Source organism: Liolophura sinensis, chromosome 6, assembly GCF_032854445.1.
Source record: "Liolophura sinensis isolate JHLJ2023 chromosome 6, CUHK_Ljap_v2, whole genome shotgun sequence".
NCBI classification, from domain to species: Eukaryota; Metazoa; Mollusca; class Polyplacophora; order Chitonida; family Chitonidae; genus Liolophura; species Liolophura sinensis.
In genome coordinates this window covers 54,002,426-54,023,410 of record NC_088300.1, presented here as the reverse complement: position 1 = coordinate 54,023,410, position 20,985 = coordinate 54,002,426, and the positions used below count along the sequence as shown (strand labels likewise).

At 37.3% G+C, this 20,985-nt stretch overlaps 1 protein-coding gene across 1 annotated transcript; it reads right to left on the bottom strand.

Annotated features, from left to right (window-relative positions):
• Positions 1–2,934: 2,934 nt before the first annotated feature.
• LOC135468242 (ethanolamine kinase 1-like) lies at positions 2,935–16,027 on the bottom strand. The gene is made up of 8 exons (XM_064746386.1): positions 15,884–16,027; positions 12,651–12,910; positions 9,448–9,621; positions 8,846–8,988; positions 7,717–7,800; positions 6,673–6,836; positions 6,275–6,348; positions 2,935–5,819 (listed from the first exon to the last, which is right to left on the bottom strand). The coding sequence occupies exons 1-8, from the start codon at positions 16,010–16,012 to the stop codon at positions 5,747–5,749; spliced, it is 1,101 nt and encodes a 366-aa protein (XP_064602456.1). The 5' UTR covers positions 16,013–16,027; the 3' UTR covers positions 2,935–5,746.
• Between the last annotated feature and the right edge of the window lie 4,958 nt (positions 16,028–20,985).

Below are 20,985 nucleotides of genomic sequence, written 5' to 3'. Positions count from 1 at the left end.
ATTCTAATTCATGACAACATTTATTTAATGCAACACCGCCTTTATCTTTACTCACACAAAAGATTGTTCCCAAAGAAAAAAAAGAGCCACAAAGATTTGAACTTTTCCTCGAGGTGCAGCCTTTTCTCATCAGCCACTTCGATAGACCTCTGTTCTATGGAGGATGCTTGAGAGACTGTCACAGAAACGGATTTTCGACTTGCCAAAATATGGCAAAACTGATCACATCATAGTTTGTGTTTTACATACATTTTTACAAACGTGAAAGTTTCGGGAAAGATATTTTTCTGGTTAAGGTCGATATTCATACTGTAAATTAAAGACACAATGCCTTGCTTGAACGAAAAATTTGCGTTTTTGGTCGAGAATGCGTTTTTGAAGGGTTATTATTAAGTGACAATTTCTTTTATAGCATAACTTTTATGGGTGATTCGGTTAAGATTTATACTTCTGATTTGGAAATTTACAAAATTGTTGTGGGATTTTGAAATTTGCACTTTCTTATGGTACCTCTCTGGGGCTGATTTTCCGTCTTACCGTATCAGGTTCTTGGGTAAAAACGAAAGTTCATTCTGATTATGGAAATATCGACCTAAGTGTGGGCCTTTTCCAGGGCCTTGGTGACGATGTGCAGCAGTCTAAAGTTCGTTGAATCCTGGCATGGAAACAGACGACCAGCGGCAATATAAAAGGACATTCCAGCCAAGCAAAGCAGGCCAATTACCAAAAACAAGCTATTGTTAATCAAAAGTATGTAGGCCTATCGTATCTTAGTTACACTGTTTGCAACGGTTAAATATCCAACCCGGTGATCTTGTTCAACACGACAAAGATATGGTTCATATAAATCCAGCGTAACTGAAATGGTTTCACTCTGCCACACCACAGATGATCGAGATGTTGCTGTATATATACCAAACAGTTATCGTATAGACCATGATCTGTGCCGATCAATTACATTAAAGCCATTTAAAATCTTATGCCATCTCATAAAAAAAATTGTAACGTGGTGAGTGCGTACTGTTCCGATTGTTGCCACGATGAAGTACAAATTACCCGTTCCGACTCCCTTTTGTCAGTCGTTAAATTTGTGGCTATAGTAACTTTGCACAATGACCCCTTAAATCACAGGCAAGAGTTTGTAGTTGATGGTGGATAGGTCTTTGTAGGTATTTTATTTTGTTTACTAGCATCATGCATATGCCTTGTAACATGCGTGAGCTGCACCACGTGGTTTTCCCCGGCTTAGGTCAGACACCGTCTACATAAACCTGATAACCATCATAAATCTATTTGTTTTATGCCGTACTCAAAAATATTTCTCCCTCTACGACAGCGAGCAGGATTATGGTGAGATCTGACATAAACAGTGGCATGTTTTTAAGTAAAGAGTACATGCCCAGGAAGGAATATACGCATTTTTGTACCTAGAAAGAAATGACCGAATGTTTGAATAATGCAAAGCTTTATTGAGAAGACAGGAAGGTATACCTCTCTCTGTTGTAATTTGATACATTTTCCATTTTACCCAATCGGTCTTATGACCAAGTGTAGGCCTACCTCCTCAGGCTTTCACCCTTTCCCAAGCAAACAAGACGAACCCAAGATATCATCAAGATAAAGCAAGGAATCAGAACTGAAACTATGTAGTGGAAAATTTATTTGCAGTTGTTGTAATATCTGCTTTATCTGGGTATATAACATATGTACAAGTACTGATTGAACAAGGATATGTTAGTACAAATTATAAATACATGATTAGAGGTAAGATATTACATCAACTCCTTGCTATTTGAGATCACCACTCTAAGTACCACTACAGATATACATTCAATTTAAATAGCCCTTCATCAGTGAATAAAATCAGTTGGATGGTGCTTCAAGAATAAATCTATGTTTCTTAAATCAAGTGTTAAACCATTTGCCCATGCAGTGAATAGTGAACAGTTATAAAAGGCTTGTATAACATTATCAGCTGAATGTTACTATTCACATTTAATACAACCTCACTTGTACACATCAACTGATTGGAGGATAGATTTACTCCAGCTATCTGTTGAGAATACACACGTGTATTAGCAAGCTGTGATTTTCTTGGGTCAGCATACATCATTTAACACAGTTATACCTTTGAATTCAGAAACATTGAAATGCACTGCATATCTTTGAGTACAGGTCATAATGATCTCTTGGAATGTTATGTGTACATGTACATATGAACCAGGTCCTCAGTTCCTCTCCAATCAGGCTTATCCATTTTTCAAACAATGGCAGAAAATTCATTTACCACTGATAACAAACAAGGTCACTGTATTAAACTTTTAACACCCACACATTGGTCATGTGACACTTGTTTCCGTGAAATGCATATCTGTACATTTTAAATAAAATTAAAAACCATATTTCATGAATCTGCAGTTTAACAACTGAGAGAAAGGGATACAAGCTCCAATACATCACAGGAAGCTTGTAAAAGATATATTCATAATAGATTTGTTTTTGCTTCAAAGATCAACTAGAATCACATGTATATATTTATACACATCATTGTATAAAATCCACCGAGAGCCTCTCACCAATGTGGTCGTTGTGAGTTCAAGTCCAGCTCATGCTAGTTTCGTCTCCGGCTGTACGCAGGAAGGTCTGTCAGCCACCTACGGATGGTCATGGTTTTTCCCAAAGTTCTGCCCAGTTTCCTCACACCATAATGATGGCTGTGGTAGTATAAGTGAAATAGTCTTGTGTACAGCATAAAGCACCATTCAAATGAATAAATAACTATAAAATCAACATCATATTCATGATACAGAATCATCTGTATTAAAGTACATATATATATATATATATATATATATATATATATATATATATACACATGTATAACCATAAATGTTCTTATGGAAAATATCTGGTAACAATTACAGTACAGGCATCAAATAAAGAGTGAGTGAGTGCTTGGGGTTTGATGTCGTACTCAACAATTTTTCAGTCATATGACGACGATCAAATAAAGAGAGTGTAGTGCCAAAATTGCCAAGGCAGCAAACCTAACTACTACCAGTCCATAATGGCTTAAAGCTGCAGGCCATTTTAACACTTTCAATATTTATGTCTTTACACTGTAGACGCATGTACATGTATGACTGTACACACATAAAATGCAAATTATACTTGCAAACTACAGCGCAATGGGGGCAATGGTTCAAACCCTGACATAGTCACCTAGCTATCATTTTCTCTAAAAAAAGGAAGAACTTCTCTCGTCTATATAATTGCAGTTTCAGAGAGAATTATTAAAATGGGCTAATTTTTAACGACAAAAGCCTGGTTCTTCATAAATAAGACAAAAATGAATAACAGATATATCAGAGTAATTAACTGGGACTTGTTTCATGATGCATATTTAGTGTTAAGTAGCCCTTAGCTAAGTGCACTTTATATCTCTGCAACATACGTCATTGTAGTGTTTAAGGGCAAACTTAGCTATGTGAGCTTCATTTGTTGAGGTTTTTAACACACTCCACAACACAGATTTGATTCTAAATGCATGTCACTGTAAGTAATTCACTCTCTTTACCCACATTAAAGCTGTGAAATTCACGATTTTAACAAGGCAATATGTATGTTAAAAATTATTATGACATATTATGCAACAGTTTTGTTAAAAAAATCACTGAAGAAATGCAACATACATGCAATGTATGTTAAATACATACAATAAATCTTGGTTTGAAAAACAATGAATATGACACCAAAAAGCTTCTCGTCTCAAAAAAAAAAAAATTCTCAACATCATACCTCTCCAAAAAAATGCTTAATGGCTTTTACTGGCTTAGGTACATAAAAATATTTGTAAATCATAACTATACATGCACATCAAGGGAGCAAACTTCACGCGCTCAAAGTCATGCAACTAGCTGACTAAAGGCTAAGTGATGAGCTGTGAAGTCAGTGATAAAGATTAAGCTGAAGTGTCCAATACCAGTACTCTGGAATACTATGTTTGCAGTGATGAGTCTAAACAAGCCTTATCAAATATATTCTCACAGGTAATGAATCACTATATAATGGCAAAAAGCTGGTTAAATAACATACAAGCTGCATGTATAACCTGTGTATTAAACAGTTATTGAAGCAAAGAAAGATTCTACACATCATAGGAAATAAGAGTATAAAAGACTGATTAGGACTGGCAGATCAGTTCAGTAGGTGCATGTTTTAACAATTTCTCTGTAAGTTACATGTAACTGTATATGAATAAAGAACAGTCACCCATTACTTCCTGTTAAAACAGGACTAAATTTAAAACTAGAAGAAACAAGAAAATTTTCAGGAGGGTCCAAGCCACCTCTAACTTGGTGCCTTTTGATTACTGCTGTTTGGCAGGTGGCACAAATGATGAGATAAGATGAGCAGATTTAATACGTACAACTGTCTTCTGTATAACATGAAAAAATTGTTGGAAAGAAAAATAGTCAAAATCTTTGGCAACATGTATCTATGTAAAGGTTGGAAGTATCCAATGACACATGACATTGACACAAGTGAAGGCACACCTGGTAAACAATAAGAGGTAGCTCAGTTTATGTATGTTAAAAATATAGAATACATGTAGTAAGAACAAATATGCTACAATACTGCTGACATCTCCACAACCACTATCAATTATAATCTAAAATCTTAATAAGCAAATTACTAATTTCTTATCAATAAATACATGTAATCTGGGTAATTATTTGTGCAACAAAAATCATCAACTAGAATCTAAATCTTCATAAGCAATTTACAAATTAATCCCTCACCAATTAATATATTTATCCAATTAATTTTTGTGCACTGATTACACATACATACACATGTGCATCTGATCACCAGACATAAATCATTATACAGACAGTGCATGCTGACGGATCGGATATCAGAAATTGTCAGCTTGAGGGAAAGGATGTTCAACGTGTTTGAAGCATGAGTTAAATATCACTTGTCAAGAAATGATCCGGCAGCCTTCTAGGGATGGGATATCAGGAATTGTCAGCTTGAGAGAAGCGATGTTCGTGTCCGAAGAAGGAGTTCTATGTCATTTGTCAAGAAATGACAATTCCTGATATCCCATCCCCCATCATGCACTATATGTATTATTATACTAAAAAAATGCGTACTTGCTCAGTCGGTAACTTCACTGAATCTGTACATTGTTAGAGTGAGGTACATGTGGAGGTGAGTTAGCCCTGAAAAGGATTACATGTACCCATTAAAACCAAAAATCATGTTAGCTATGTCGACTCCAGACAGCGCTGGTTTTAGCGTGACGGCACAATGACACACCATGGAATGCAGTGTCACAGAGAAAAATGACGTCAGGCTGGGCAGTAATTCAGCTGAGCAGGGTTTAAATCTCATATACCATGTGGGGGCATGGCCTGCAGCCTCGACACGTATGTCAACATTTTAACCCATCTGATCAGCCAATGTCAATCGAGAATCACGGACGATATAGGGACAATATTTTATACTTCATCTTTGTAATCAAATGATGTGAACTTTCACATGACCTTATTTCAAAGGCAAGTTGACGTGACTACTCCCTGTTTATGAGCTTGGTTGAGCGTAAAAATCGGACTGTGGTTTTGATTTATTTCAACATTTTTTTTTGTCACAGAAGTAGGTTCAATTTAAACAGTGATTTTTTTGATGGGTATAAATGTCTGTTTTTGATTTCACATCATGAAAGAAAATGCCAGTCCTTTTAATGAGGTAGTTTTAAAGCCAAACATTTTTCCTTTCGGGCGAAGTACTCATTTAACCTGGTAATTGCATATCTGAAATAAACAAAACAAAACACGATGTACAGATCAACAGAAAAAATAAAATTTTTATATATATCTACATACATAAATTACAAGACATTATATATATATATATATATATATATATCTATACACATAAATTATAAATATGAAAAATATTCACTTCAACTTGTTTTTTTTTTTATTTATTTGTTTAATTGATGTTTTAGACCAAGCACAAGGACAGGTTTCTGATAATGTCACAGTATTATTGTCAGGAATCTGTTGATGTGGCAAACTAATTATTCCCAGATTGCTATCAGATCTCATGTTTTAACTAAACTTTTATTCTGTGAATTTCTTTTCAAACAAAATAGTATAATAAACAAGAGTTAAAATCGCAAGTTTACAGCTAATGTATATAATGAAAACAGCAGCGGATTCTTACAAATGTAACAAATGAGACAGGTTTACTTTGCTACACTCACCCTAAGTAGTCAAAGTCTATTGCAGAAACATCTGACTGTATAAGAGCCCAGAATCCCCAGAACATGTGAGCCATCTGTAACAGAGAGACGCAGGACGTAACCTATTAAAAATGTGATCTACAATCTTAACGTCAAGTCGCATCATTCTCCCTGAAAGATAACTGATTTTTAATCTTTACTACTGCAAAAGGGTGAATTAATTTCCTCATGATCAATAATGGTAAATTCCCTCCATGATGCTACATCAGGTGCAGAACATTTTGGGCAGAATGTGAATGTGCCACCAGATTCAGGAAAACTGGTGAATTTTTTATACTGCAGTATGTAGATTTGGTCATCACCTAATTTAACACAAAAATGTTAGTGTTCAGTACAGCCATTACTGGTCATGCACTCACCAGAGAAAACTTGTTGACTTGGACATAGAGTCTCTCCAGCTGTGTGTCTGTAATGGGTGTGTCTGGTTTCCCTGTGGCTTGCTTACAATACTCCAGGTACATCTTCAGCCAGGACAGCTGGTAGGCTTTGTCAGGGTAGCGGGTGTAGTCCACCTCATCAATACCTGTCAACACAAATTACACGCCATACCTTCGTAATTCCACCAAAACCATTATAATCATATCTATTATCTATAAGCATGATACAAACACTGGTAAATTTCAGACAACTTGAAGGAAAACATAAAACATACCCAATCTGAATTTGACCGAAAATTTCTAAGACTATAATCATATAACTCATTATGCTTTATTTCTGCAACATCTATTAATGTTAGAGAAGAGTTCTGGGATTTTTTTTAAAACATATGATTACCTTAGTACAGGAAAAATCTAAGTTTCAGCACCAGAAATAATATTATATAATCTTTATATACCTCTTAAGATGATTTTTTTAGCCTTATACTGGATCAAATTTCTATGTCACTCATCTATCAGATATCAGGGTACTGTAGGTAAATTTTTTCCAGCTGTGATGTGATGTGATAACATTTAAAGTTGATACAATATTTCTGAACAACAATAAGCCTTTTACATGACCAGACCGACACACAGCAGTCTCACTTTAAGGTGAACTCAACACATTTTCATGGTTTGATAACTCTTTTCGACATGTATTTTGGAAGAACTTAATGAAGGTATTCACAGAATGTACAATGTGCCTCTAAAGTATATATATGCAGACTTCATTAACATATCACTTAATAACAAATAATTCTGAACCAAGTAATGTTCAGAAAATAAAACATAAATGTAATACAAGTAAAATTCAGGTAAGGTGTACAACCTTCTGATACAAATATATTGCAATATATTGCACAACTTGCACAGATGTTACTAACTGCCAGTTAACCACGACTTGGTTCATACATCTAATTGATTTAATTGAATAAATAATGAAAAGCTGTTGTGCATGACATGCCAACAATATGATAAATTTGTTACCTGCATATTCACAGAAATGGTTGCCAATGTCAAATGCCTCATAGTTTAAGGCTCCATACTCATAATCTATACAAGAAACAGTATCTGAAACGAAAAGACATTTTCAACAAAAATCACTAATGAGCCACCGGAATCTTAGCTTAGTAATGAGAGAAACCTATATTCATATTTTTTTTTTTACAAAATAAAGCAACAGTATACTCTTTTATAACACAATTACTTTACAAGAATAATCTTGATGGTATCTTCAGAGTCACATCTAAAATACCATCACACTTAAACCTAATGTTTCAAGCTGAAGACGAAACCTCAAAAGGGAATGTTATCTCCCATTACCTGATTTTAAAAGCTCTTCAGGACAGGAGCAAGCTTAATATGAAAACTTATCCATTTTTTGGAAGAGAATTGTTAACCTACAAGAACAAACTTGAAAAAGGTCATTTCTGTCTATCATAAAGAATCCATAACCACATAATTAGATTTATTTATTTGATAAATGTTAAATGCAAAAGATTTTTCACTATTATCATGGCAACAGGTTTTTTGTGTTGAGGAAGCTGAAAGTCTGGAGTAAACCAACAATGTTTGGCAAGTTACTGTTGAACTTTCCAGTGTTACATATGTCATAATGGTGAGAGGAAAGTTGTCCCAGTGAGCTTCAAATCAATGTCCTAAATTTATTGTCCAAGAATGAAAGTGAATCCACATTTGGTATATATGTACCCATGTATGCATGGGGTTTTACTTCATACTTTACAATTTTTCAGACATTTGAAAAATAGGTGTGTGCACATATACTGTGTCTTCTTTTGTCAGGGTGAGTCCATGCAAACAAAGTGCTGTCACCACTGACGTACCATGACGACGACAACATCCCACCATCACATTATTCTTGCTCTAACCTCCCAGTTCTGAGCGCCAAGCGAGGCAGCACCAAGTAGGCCTCCCACTTTTAAAGTCTTTGATATGACCTGACCCAGGTTTGACCCCAGGTCTACTGACTTCCCTACATTTTGTGTGCAGCCACCGTAACAATACAATCCCAACACGCTCCCTTTAGGCTGCACAATTAAACGGACAGCTAAATTCAATGATGTGGCAATGTGATAAGCTGTGTAGAGTAACTGACCATACTGCTTGTTGTAGATGATGTTTTTACACAGAAGGTCATTGTGACAGAAGACCACTGGGGAATCCAAACCTTCCAGACAGCTCCTCATCTCATTCAGCTCTTTCTGCAGTTCAGCCTTGGGTTTAATGTGCTTCATATATCTGTCAACAACACAGAAAACTCTGCAGATCAAACATATACAAGTTCAACAATCCAAGTAGGATTTATGAAATTTATTTTAAACCCTGGCTATGAAGTTTTATCCATAATGGCTGATATTGCCAGCAGATAAGAAAGTCATGTTGTCCTGAACTCAGCCAGCTGTACAAAATATTGGGGATATAACAGGGCATAATGTGGTAATTACTCCACATACATAGATCAAGGCCTGAATGGTAGATCAGTTCTCTTTAACTTCATGCTTCATTAGAAAGCTATCAGCGTGCTATTTCTGCAGAAAATGGAGGGGGTAGTCGCTTACTTTGATCAGTGCTTTTATTTTAATTCACTTTACTTTTCCACCAGGTAGCTGGCTACTGTTCTATGGTAGCCTTCTGCTCAGATGGTAGCCCTGAGAAGACATATTAGTTAACAGGCAAAGATACCTTTCAAAATCTCACCGTTGTTGTTTTTGTGGGTCTGCGAATGACTGAGGCACAAGGTCCAAATACTTCTGTATCTTAACCCACAGACACGGCTGAGGGTTCACAGCAGAGGCTTTCTCTGTGCCCATGAAGCTTTGCACTGTCTCCAGGGGAATGCTGTGGAGTTTGGCCATTTCCCTAGCTATCAGCCTACGACAGACATGACAGAATTAAGGTTGTATTTTTATCAGCCTTGTCAAGACTGGTATAATCCAATCAAGTAAAGGTTGATAAGCATACTGATCACACATCACAGTTCTTTTCACATTGTTATTTCCACAGGGCACATTTTTGGGTCACAAAACAAAAAAAAAACACATACATGTATATCAACTTTTTGTGAATCAAGGGGATGCAGATGTTTGGAGATGCATTTTGTGGATTAAAGCCTGCAACCTTAGTCACACTTAAATACATATATGAATATTTGGAGATGAATTTCTTGGGTTAAAGGATACATGGAACCCTTCCTTTTTATCTCTAAATAAAGAGTATATGATGTGGGGCACATATACATTCTTCTTGGGGTGTAAAAATGGCTATAAACTTCAGTTTTTCTCAGATTCCAGCAGTCAGTCCAGAAATGAAGTAAGCGCCAGCCTGCTACGTTGATGTCAATGGTGATGGCTGTCAAAACAACACTGATGTGGGAGGATCCCAATCTATGGCACTAAACTGGCCCTGAGTTCCCAGTATGTTCATGAATGACATCATCTCGAAATATTGATGGAAAATATCCATAAAATAAATGGGTTACAAGAGGATTACAGAATAGCCACTTATTAATTTTAAGGCTGTTAGTATATTTATTCAAATGTGATCAAGGCTGCAGGTTTAATGGATACAGGTACTACAAAATGATGAGTATCGTTGCATTAGCAACATGACGAAAAATATGCCAAAAACGTTTCTTGATAATCCCTCTGATTTTATGCCTGCTTTCCATCAATGGTTGGAAATATTTGGAAATGATGACATCAATGAACATACTGGGACTCGGGACCAGCTTAGTGCCCTGAATCAGGGCTCTCTCCGAACAAAGTTGGTTTGATAGCCATCATTGCTGACATCATCATAGCAGACCCTGCTGAGGTCTTACCAGAACTGAAGATTACAGTCCCAAGAAGAAAGGTGAAAAGTTTTTTTGTGCTTGTATATGTGCCCCACATCATATACTCCGTATTAAGAAATAAAATCCAAGCGTGTCATGTATCCTTTAACCCACAAAATTCATGTCCTCATACATGTATTTAAGTGTGATCAAGGCTGCAGGCTTTAACCCCAAAAATTCATCTCCAAACGTCTATTCTGCATCAAAACGTTGATTTACCCTTTTTTTGTTTTGTTTTGTAACCTGAAAATGTGCCCTGTGGAGCTGACAATGTGAAAAAGACTGTGATAAGTGTCATCAACATGCTTATCAACACTTATTTGGTTTATCTGATTAAATTGTAACAGAATATTCCTTACAATGACAAACGGGGCCACTACAGCTGTCTTATTGTGTCCATGAGAAAGTTTCTTACTTATTAACCTACTTCTACTTGTGCTTCTACTGGACATGGGTACACATTTCTACCTATAATTTACTCATTGACAGCCTTGAATGCGCTTACTATTTGAAGAATGGCCATGTATTATACATGTACATGGTACACCCTGATTCATGCAAATCACCTTTTAAATACTAATTATCTATGATAAATCTGTCAGAATAATGCAGCTCTAAAAATATCAAAGATTAACTATGAAAATGGTTTTGAAAAAGTTGATGTGTTTGTCAATATATTTCAACACACTTGGTAGTGATGCTCTCAATCAACAAAAACACACCTCAAGTGCTGCTAAACGCACTCAAAAGAACCATGGCATAAAACTGCACAGTAATACTAGAACAGCCTTACACAAAAGGTCACTAAAACTTACAAGGAACAAGGTTTTTAAAATTCTTTTTTTTTTTTGCTGTTAAACATCAAAGGTGAATGTCACATGGTTTCTGAATTACTCAGTATGGATCAGGTTTTCAGATCAGGTTTCTACACATATCGCTAAAGCTTTAACAACGATACAATATAAAATTGGACAAAACGAAAAACGAGCCTTCACAACCTTCTACACTGTATGGAAATTTCCAGCCACAGATAGGAGCAGCTTGAAAAAATTTCCAGCACTGTTCGTGACCCATCGTTATCAGGACTGAAGTCTCAACTACCTGTAGCTCCACAAGAGTGTAGTCTCTCCTGCCACTCTTCAGTTCATTATAATCAGCATACCCTATCATTTCCAGATGATTCCTTGGATATACTACTTTAATGGTAACTAAAAGCCTTCATTTTTAGAGGTATATTATTGTTTGGCAACACCTACTTTATTTTGTGATTTACAGGCAAAAAAAAAAAGGACTAAAAATAAACTAAAATCAACCTATTTTATTTTGTTTGTTTTTGATAGTTTTTTTATTTATTTTCTCCTGGATCATGTAAATATGCCTTCAACAAAAAAAACACATAACTGGTCCATAACCAGTTAATTAATTCATTTAATTTGTGTTTATTGTTGTACTAAAAAATTCAGTATATAAAGCAAAACTACATACAAGATAACATCAATGTCGTCAGAGGGTATAAAAAGAATCTAAAAAATAATCTCATTTTCAAGAAATGTGGTCTGTCCCACCAATTTTTAACCCTGTTTAAAATATGTTTGGAAATCCATGAAAAACAGTAAAATCACAAAGAAAAAACACATTGAGATTGGGAAAAATGAAAAGGTATTGATTGACTCACTTGTAAAACAGAAAATATAATGGGTGTTGCCTTACTGCAAACTAAAAGTGTTCAAAAACAGTACCAAATATCATCTGTCCAAACAGCTGATCTTTATACAGCCCAGGTAACTATAGTGCATACTGAAACTATATGTTAGCTGAAGTAAGAAGAGCAATGAACCGATTTACAGATTTCATACCATTCAATAGGTATCTTGCATGAAAATGTTTCATGTACAATTTTTCATATCAATTCTTCTTTGTGAAACCATGAAACTCTATTCATTTATGGGAAGAGACTAGTCCTTTAGGACTGAAATAGACTGGCCACACAATGTAACAACCCTATGTCTCCTAAAACAAACATTGTTATTATAAAACATGTATTCATTGTGTTGTGCTGACAACCCACCTGCTGATGTGGTTATCTCTGACCATCTGTTCATCTAATGGCACACCTGGCAGGTACGCATAGCAGATGCCATTATTAAATGTACAGTATAATGGTGGACCACAGCCTGCTGCATGTAATAGTCGCATGTTCTTCATTTCTACTTCCCGGTCAATGATGAGGTCTGTCTTCTCCCCATATATGCGCACCATCACCGTATCATTTGGCAATCCATCCAAAAACACGCCACAAAGAAAATTGGTAATCCCTTCAGTGAATGTCTGCATATAAACACCAGACCAAATGTACACACATGTATGCATCAAAAAAGTATCCCACATAAAGTTAAAAAAGCTTTAACGAACTTTTTCATTACTGTGTTATTGCATAAGAGAGGATCTATGCATGCATATGCATCCAAAAGTATCCCACATAAAGGTTAAAAGGCATACTTTTTTCATTTTTGTGATTTTGCATTCTGAAGTAACTAAGGTTATGTTATTTCTTGTCTTTTCGACACACAGTACAGTTTCATCATCTCTCCTCACATCCATGTAAATGAATACCAGAGACTTAATGGTATATGTATAGATATAGTTCAGTGCGTTTCACAAGTTTTGACAAATTCTGTTCATTCTGAAGTGAGTGCTTGAGGTTTCACGTCGTACTTAACAATTTTTGAGGAATATGACGTACAAGGAAGGATTCCTTATAGTGCATGTAATGTGCCTCCTTGCTGAAGGGCTGATTTCTACCGCTCTTTTATCTTGTGCTGCTTCACTGAGACAACTTACTGAAGGCAAGTAAGCTGCCCCACCCGAGTCATTATACTGATATGGGTCAACCAGTCATTGCACTATCCCCTTAATGCTAAACGCCAAACAAGGAAGTTACAACCTCCCTTTCAAGGTCTTAGGTGTGACCAAACCCAGGATTGACCCTGGATCTCCCGCCTTCTGAAGCGGACACTCACCCGACTATGCTATTAGGGCCGGTGTTGTTCATTCTGGGAGTTACTTGGCAACTTTTTAGGCGACACATTTGTTGATAAATGTACAAGTGTCATTAGCAAAAAGGTGCAAGTGCACAGTTCAAAGATAACATTTAAGACTGTGGCAGGAGTCAAAGTGTTTTTTTTAGTTGAACTCTTCATGGAGATAACAAAATTTGAGGTCAATCAATGTGATTAAATGTGTTAAATGTAGATTCCATTGATATCATTGCAAAATAAAATGTAACTGGGCAAAATCTGACAATCATTTATGTGTTTGAAATTCAGAATATTTCCTTAAAATAAAGTCATCTTTGTGATGACCTGGGCTCAGTATGAGGAGATTAACAATTTGACCCCTACATATGTATACTGTCTGCCACTCAAGTAGGCATGTACACAGACGAAAGTATTGTCTGAATGACATGGCAACATAAAACCAAAAAACTATGCAACCAAAACCAATATGGTAATGCTGTGTACAATAAAACATTGATCTGCTGTTTAACACACTATAATAATTTTTAGATAATACCATTGTCAAGGATACCATTATTAAATTTTCATTGTGGGGAAGTCGTAATGAAGTGACTTGTCAGATCGGACTAACGTGGGTAGGTCCTTACCTTGTACCCTGAACAATGCTATGGTTGAGGTTGGGGGAGGGTGGGAGAGAGGGGTGGGGAGGGTGGGAGAGAGGGAGAAGGGAGAGATGAAAAAGATGGTATGAATGCAAGGGGGGGGGGGGCATAATTTTCAGCTAACATGCAAGACATGAGAGCAAGAATAGAACTCTACCATGGTTCTGGATATGGGGTCACAGGGGGGTGGGATTGTGGGGAATCTCGCTGGAATGACAATGTTGTAAGGGAAAGTGATATGGTTGGTGACCACAACTGATGACAGTGTGTCTGTTTTATCAGGATATTCTAACACATGCCAGTCAGTCCAAACTGACAAACTTAAATTTACCTTTGGGATGATTGACAGCTGGGGACTTTAACAGTCTGGTGGTTGAGGACTCTAATTGTGATGGGTTAACTCTACACACCAGGGATATTAGTAATTGACTGTTTTCAGAAACTTTACTAAGCATCCTAAAAGGATGAAAGGGAGCAAGCTAGGACTATGTGAGCACCAGCCCAAACATACATTAGAGTTGGTAGGAAGGCTACCAAAGAGCTCGCCTGTACGAGACACATGAACGCAAAACTTCAGTTCAATACATAAAGTACTGAAAGCATGAATTTGGTAATTAAGGGTAATTCATATCCACAAAGAACAGTGATGGAGCATTCACCTTCTGTTTTTGAGAAACCACCTTAACATTTACATTGACATTAATCCTCATACACAATGCACTACATGTAAGTCATGAATTTTGTAATTTTCAGTCATTAATATACACATCGAATCAAGGATGGAACATCTCCCACTGCTTATTGTTCTCTACATGTATGCAAAACCTCCGCTCATTACAATCAGTGCTTTTGAGATCTGCCCCACACCCGCTTACATTTACCTCAAGGCCCAGATATCTATTTAGTAAATGTGTTTTTAACCATATCTTGGTTCTGTTTGGTTTAACTCAGCCAAACAACATATGTAAAATCACCAGTAATTAAGATTAATCTAATTATGTTCAAAGACAATGGTAGGGACTAAAACATGCAGATCTCTTTGTATTTATCATATACATGTATGAACTACATGTACCATGTAAAACAACACTTATGTACATGTACCCATCAACGCTTTTTGAAAATATCATACTTTATATTATTAACCAGTCAAAGAAATGTAACCGACATGAACCATAAACTTTGGATGTCTAATCTGACACCTCTTTTGTACAGATTTATACAGATTTACTGACCAATGCCACATCTGGAAACCCTTTAGATTGCTAAGCCTGTACTTTGTACAGATGGGCTAAACTTACAAAGCAAACATAGTCAACCAGGGTCGCAATACGCATTGGAGAAAGAACGAATTCGTTCCATGGGCGGGATCGAACCCGCAACTGTAGATATATGGTCACTGTGGTGGAAGATGGTGAGTGCGAGATCCTGGACGCATGCACTTCTTGTTGTCGACAGATAGGTACCTCTTAGTGGAATATGTATATCTTCCGGGATATTACTCGATGTCAAGTCAACAAAAAGAGCTCTATTATCCCGTTTTACGCCCGTTTATATACAAGCTACACCATAAGGGTAGGCCTGTATTAATAGAAATTTAGGAGCACAACACACGGACTTACCCTCAGTTCGACTTTGTCCAGAAGCCATTCTGGGCGCAGGTGTTTGATGATTTCAAGCGCCCCGGTTTTAGCTTCATTAGGATCTACTGTGATATTGACACAAGGTATATCTGTACCTGCAGACGACATGGCAAACTGTGTGTTTCTTGGTCCGAGGGTGTGCAGACGTTGACACGCAACTTGCTTAATAGTGTTGGATTAACCCTCACACATTCAGCAATTCAAAATGACTTAAAGCTTGTGACCCACTTTTACAGCTGTTGTGACCTATTTATGATAAACATGTAGGATCCATTAGGTGCTCAAACACGGAATGGATGTATGTTTGTATAATATTATATCAACAGGAGTGGGCGAATAAAATGATGTTCTAGTTTTAAACCAGTATTTACACAAGCTGTAATATGATGTGTGTTTTGCTTGCGACTGTTTAAGCATTTACATGAACACTTAGAATGAAACCTGAGGTAAAATTGCCGTATTCATAGTTTCGAGCACCCGAGGTCCTGAAAAGGAGCAGGAGTTGATAACTAACATGGAGCTAAATGGGTGAAATGATGGTTTTTGCAAATTCCTAAAGTTCACAGAAGTACATGACACTGAAACCATCATATCTGAAGGCTAGACACATTCTGATTACTTTTGCAGAAAGAATTTCTTACCTGAAAGCCAGATTTTTCACTTTTTATGCTAAAATCTTCAATGCCTATCTCACCTGAGTTAACTTCGCTTTGTTATCGTCTCCAGTACTCCAAAGAGTGTGCTGACTATCAGCTCAGAGCACCTATGACTTCATAGCAAAACTATATGCATTTCACCGGTTAGGTCACGGTGACCATTTGCTGCTCTGGTTTTGCTTTCAGTGATGTCCGTCTTTAATTAGCCTATATTGTTCAGACATAGGCCTACATGCACCTTAGCTATCGGCTATACCTTACATGTATATTCTTCAGTATGACGAAAAGTGCGATGGTATAGAGCCGCTTACACCGTTCCATTCAAACTTGTGTCCTTTCTTTCCAGTTAGTGTTTATTTAAACGTTTTAAAACACGTATATACAGTCAGTGAGTGCTTAGGGTTTAACGTCGTACTTCACAATTTTTCAGCCGTATGACGACGAAGGAGTCCTCAGAGTGCATGTATGTGTAATGTAGCTCCTTGTTGCAGGACGGATTTCCACCGCTCTTTTATCTAGTGCCGCTTCGCTGAGACGACTGACTGAAGGCAAGTAAACCGCACCATCCGAGCCATTATACTGATACGGTTCAACCAATCGTTGCATTATTCCTTTAATACTAAAGTCAATCGAGGAAGCTACAACTTCCTCTTTTAAGGTCTTAGGTGTAACCCGACCCAGGATTGGCTCTGGATCTACCGCCCCGCGAAGCGCACGCTCTACCAGTTCAACCATCTGGGCCGGTCACGCATATCCAAGCTTATAACCTAAAGTTGCAGAGTTAATCTTATTTAAAAATAAAAAATAAAAAGCCGCCACTACAATTAGATAAGCTTCATATAAAAGCACAAGTTTTCCTGCGGATCTGGCTTATTTGAATTGCGCTCTTTAAGTTATTAACTCGTCAGTTCCAAGCAAGGAAATGTCCAAAATACCACAGTTTCAGAGTTCAAATTATGGACAACCACAATCTGCTCGGATGACCGGGAGTTAACCATTGACTTTTAAATTTTTCATCGATCAAGTAGCTGGCGAAATTTCACGTTGTGATACCGGTACATATCATACTGCATGGTTGGAGGCAAGTGGTCTCCAAAAAAAATTTATGCAAGATAAAAGCAAGAGAGTGTTGTCGACCGCTACTAAAGCCCCAAAAACAATGCATGAGAGGAGGGGAATCTAGAAACATCCTTATCCGAGAATGGGATTGAATCGACGTGTAGTGTGCAAGCTACTGAAAAGGCAAGCACATCATTTACTTGACCTCACTCCGGCCCTAATTCGATTCCATGCAGCAAATATCGTCTTTCTTTGTTTATTTGAATGTTTATTTAAGGTCTTCGTTTTCTTTTCTTCGAAAAACTAACATTGCATTTGCCTTACAAAAATGAATGCTGAATCTTCCTAGGATAATTATCAGCGTAACCATGGTAACAGAATCCCTTATAAGAATTATCAGCCAGTGTAATCTCAAATGACGAATGGAGATTGCTCTGACAAATCTGGCTGAAATTAAATTGCGTACAAACTGAGTTATACTGTAAAGGGTTCTATCGCTGGTGAAAAAAGGCTATTCCCTATGTTATACGCAGACAGCGTCTTTGTTTTTACGTCCATCAAGCAACCATACATGTATAGCCGTCGGTTTGCATTAGTTGTGTGCATTCGTATTTATGCTGGATAATGTAACGTTTATAATGACGGTGACGACGATACGTGACGAATGGTGCCAATGACTTTTTCCAGATCCAAGTCACACAACTCTCCGGCCGAACGTAGGAAGGTCTGGCAGCAACCTGCGATTGGTCGTGGGTTTCCGCCGGGCTTTACCCTGTTTCCTCTCACCATAATGCTGGCCGACGTCGTATAAGTGAAATATTCTCGAGTACGGCGTAAAACACCAATCAAATAAATAAATAAATAAAAGTCACTCAATATCGGGTTATTGATAGTCGCGATCACACAATTTTGGTTCGCGTTAGTACCAAAGTCTTTGTCAAATCACAAAAGGAATACTCATACAACTGGTACATGTAGTTCTCAGAAAATCCTACAATTAGGTATGCCTTTGTCGAATCTCTGGCTAGACTTGTTCTTACAACATAAGGATGTTGTATATTGTACATTAGTAGCGGTTTAGAGCGTAAGTTAGTTTGCAACTGTTTTTTTCTGCATCTGTCTTTGATATTATGGGACTCCACAGATGTGATCCAGTATACATTATTAACAAATATAAGAATATCTTTCTGTGCCAGATGGCACCTAGTGGATTTCAATTAAAGGCATTCCATGATGGAATATAGAGCGACATCTTCACATATCTTCTTCCACTTTTTGGCAAGCACAAGGACCTGACAAACTCGTTCGGCGGACAGCAGGTGATCTGCAATAAACTTCACGTAAGCGGCCTCCAATGTAGTCGTATATACAGTCTGAATTTCAACCTTATCCTGCATGTAACGGGGATTTTCAACTCGTACATCGGATAGGAGAACGAACTTGGTGTAAACCAACTAGATCGTTTGAGTTTACTTTCGGTTTGCCGGTTGTATACATTCTTTCTCACATGTATGGTCAGTGGGTGGTTAGCAACTTTTGCAACGAGAGCAAAAATAAGCTAAGATATCCCCTATCCCCCTCCCCATGAACGTTTATTTAAGCTTGTCATGTTTGTATATCTGTCCTGATGTACACGTAACTTGTATCACACGAGACATGCACTCATGTCTCTAACCTCTTAAACTGACCGAGACAGTATTAAATGGCGACAGGTGTTGGGAATCGTGATGAAGCCACGCCCCAGTATTGTAGTCCAATATGTGAACTAGGCAAGTAAAAGTCCATTAGGACGTAGTTATGCAAAGCGAAGCATTAAACAGTTTTCAATGATGTTGGAATGACACAAGGCGAATGAATGAAATCAACAAGTAGTCGACAATTTTACTCATTGTAACTTGAGTGTAAGCATCGGATGGGACAACCATGACACACCAGTTCTTACAATAAAACTTGTGACGAGTAAGGTTAAGGTTAAGTGTCCAAGTAAGATGAATTTACAAAGTCAGAATGGAAATTTTCCCTCTCGTCATAGTCTAAGGGACAGAGCACCAGCTGTGTACACCTACCGGTATTGACGCAGGACTGACATGATGTGTAACACACTTGTTGTTGATGAGAAATGACACAGATAACCTCTGAAGGTACTTATGATAGAAATAAAATTGTACTGTGTTCAGACTTCGGCTACTGTAGAAGCTATTTGGTCTGACTGGTAGTCAATAACAGTGAACTGGCCTAGTTATATTGTCACTAATGGCGATCGATGTGAGGAATGGCAATGTTGTCAGGCCCAAACATGTTGTCTCTATTATAAAGTGTCTGAAATAAGAAAATTGGCAAGTAAAAATCCATACAGGACAGTTGAAAGCATCTAAGGATTTGATTGTTATGTATTTGCAGGTGGATATTGACCTGTTGGTATGGGATTATACTGGATTGTCAGACAGATCACGAGCTGTCCCGGCTGTTTTGTAGAGCCCCGACGTCTATACATATTTATTCATCCATCCATGGTAACCACACTCTTAGAGAAATATTAACAACGAGTTCCCATTGCCTGAATACAATATCTTTTGACATTCGCAGAGACCCTCGTGGCGGACTGGTTATAGCGTGTTGGCGCAGTAAAATGGCTCAGGAGCCGCTGTGAGTTCGTTCCCAGCTCATGGTGGTTTCCACCTTTGGTGGTATAAGTGGGAAGATCTGTCAGCAACCCGCGGATTTTCCTGAGCTTCCCTCCGTCTCTGCCTGATTTCATTTAACCTAAATGCTGGCGAGCATCGTGAATGTGAAATATTCTTGAGTACAACGTGAAACACCAATGAAAAAAATAAAACATAGCATTCATAAGATATGATGTATAATCGGCGGCAAATTTATATACTGTATTATATTTTAAAGAGTAAATTCATACATTTCTTCATGTCATAATCTGTGGTAAAGGACAAAGGTACAATTTCAATTTAGATCTCCTGCATTATTAAAGTACCAATCACTTTGACAGCACTATGTCTATGCCACACCGGCAGAAAAAAGCACTATTTTAAACCGGTCATAGTAAATGTGCGTCTAATTTGTTTTAAAATGTCTACAACGTGTAGTCTACAATCAGCTCAAGTCACTTTCTAATACTTTCTTGTATAAATGAAAACATTTTCATGATGTTTGCGAGTCGGAAGGACGTCAGTGATTAAAATCACTCAACATTGTTTTTCCATGTATTTTGAATTCCATGTGTTTTTGAATAAAGTTTGGGTATAAAGTGAGCAACTATGCTCGTAGTTGGGGTGAGCGAGTGCTTGAGGTTTAACGTCATATTTAGCAAGTTTTCAGTCATATGACAACGATCGTGGTTAAGAGCAGTTC

Excerpts from the sequence above, each read along its gene's own strand:
- LOC135468242 (XM_064746386.1), bottom strand. The coding sequence starts at position 16,012 with ATGTCGTCTGCAGGTACAGATATACCTTGTGTCAATATCACAGTAGAT. Across the intron at positions 12,911-15,883 it reads TGGACAAAGTCGAACTGAGG|ACATTCACTGAAGGGATTAC; the intron begins GTAAGTCCGTGT and ends GTTTATATGCAG. Across the intron at positions 7,801-8,845 it reads CATCTACAACAAGCAGTATG|ATACTGTTTCTTGTATAGAT; the intron begins GTCAGTTACTCT and ends TTTTCGTTTCAG.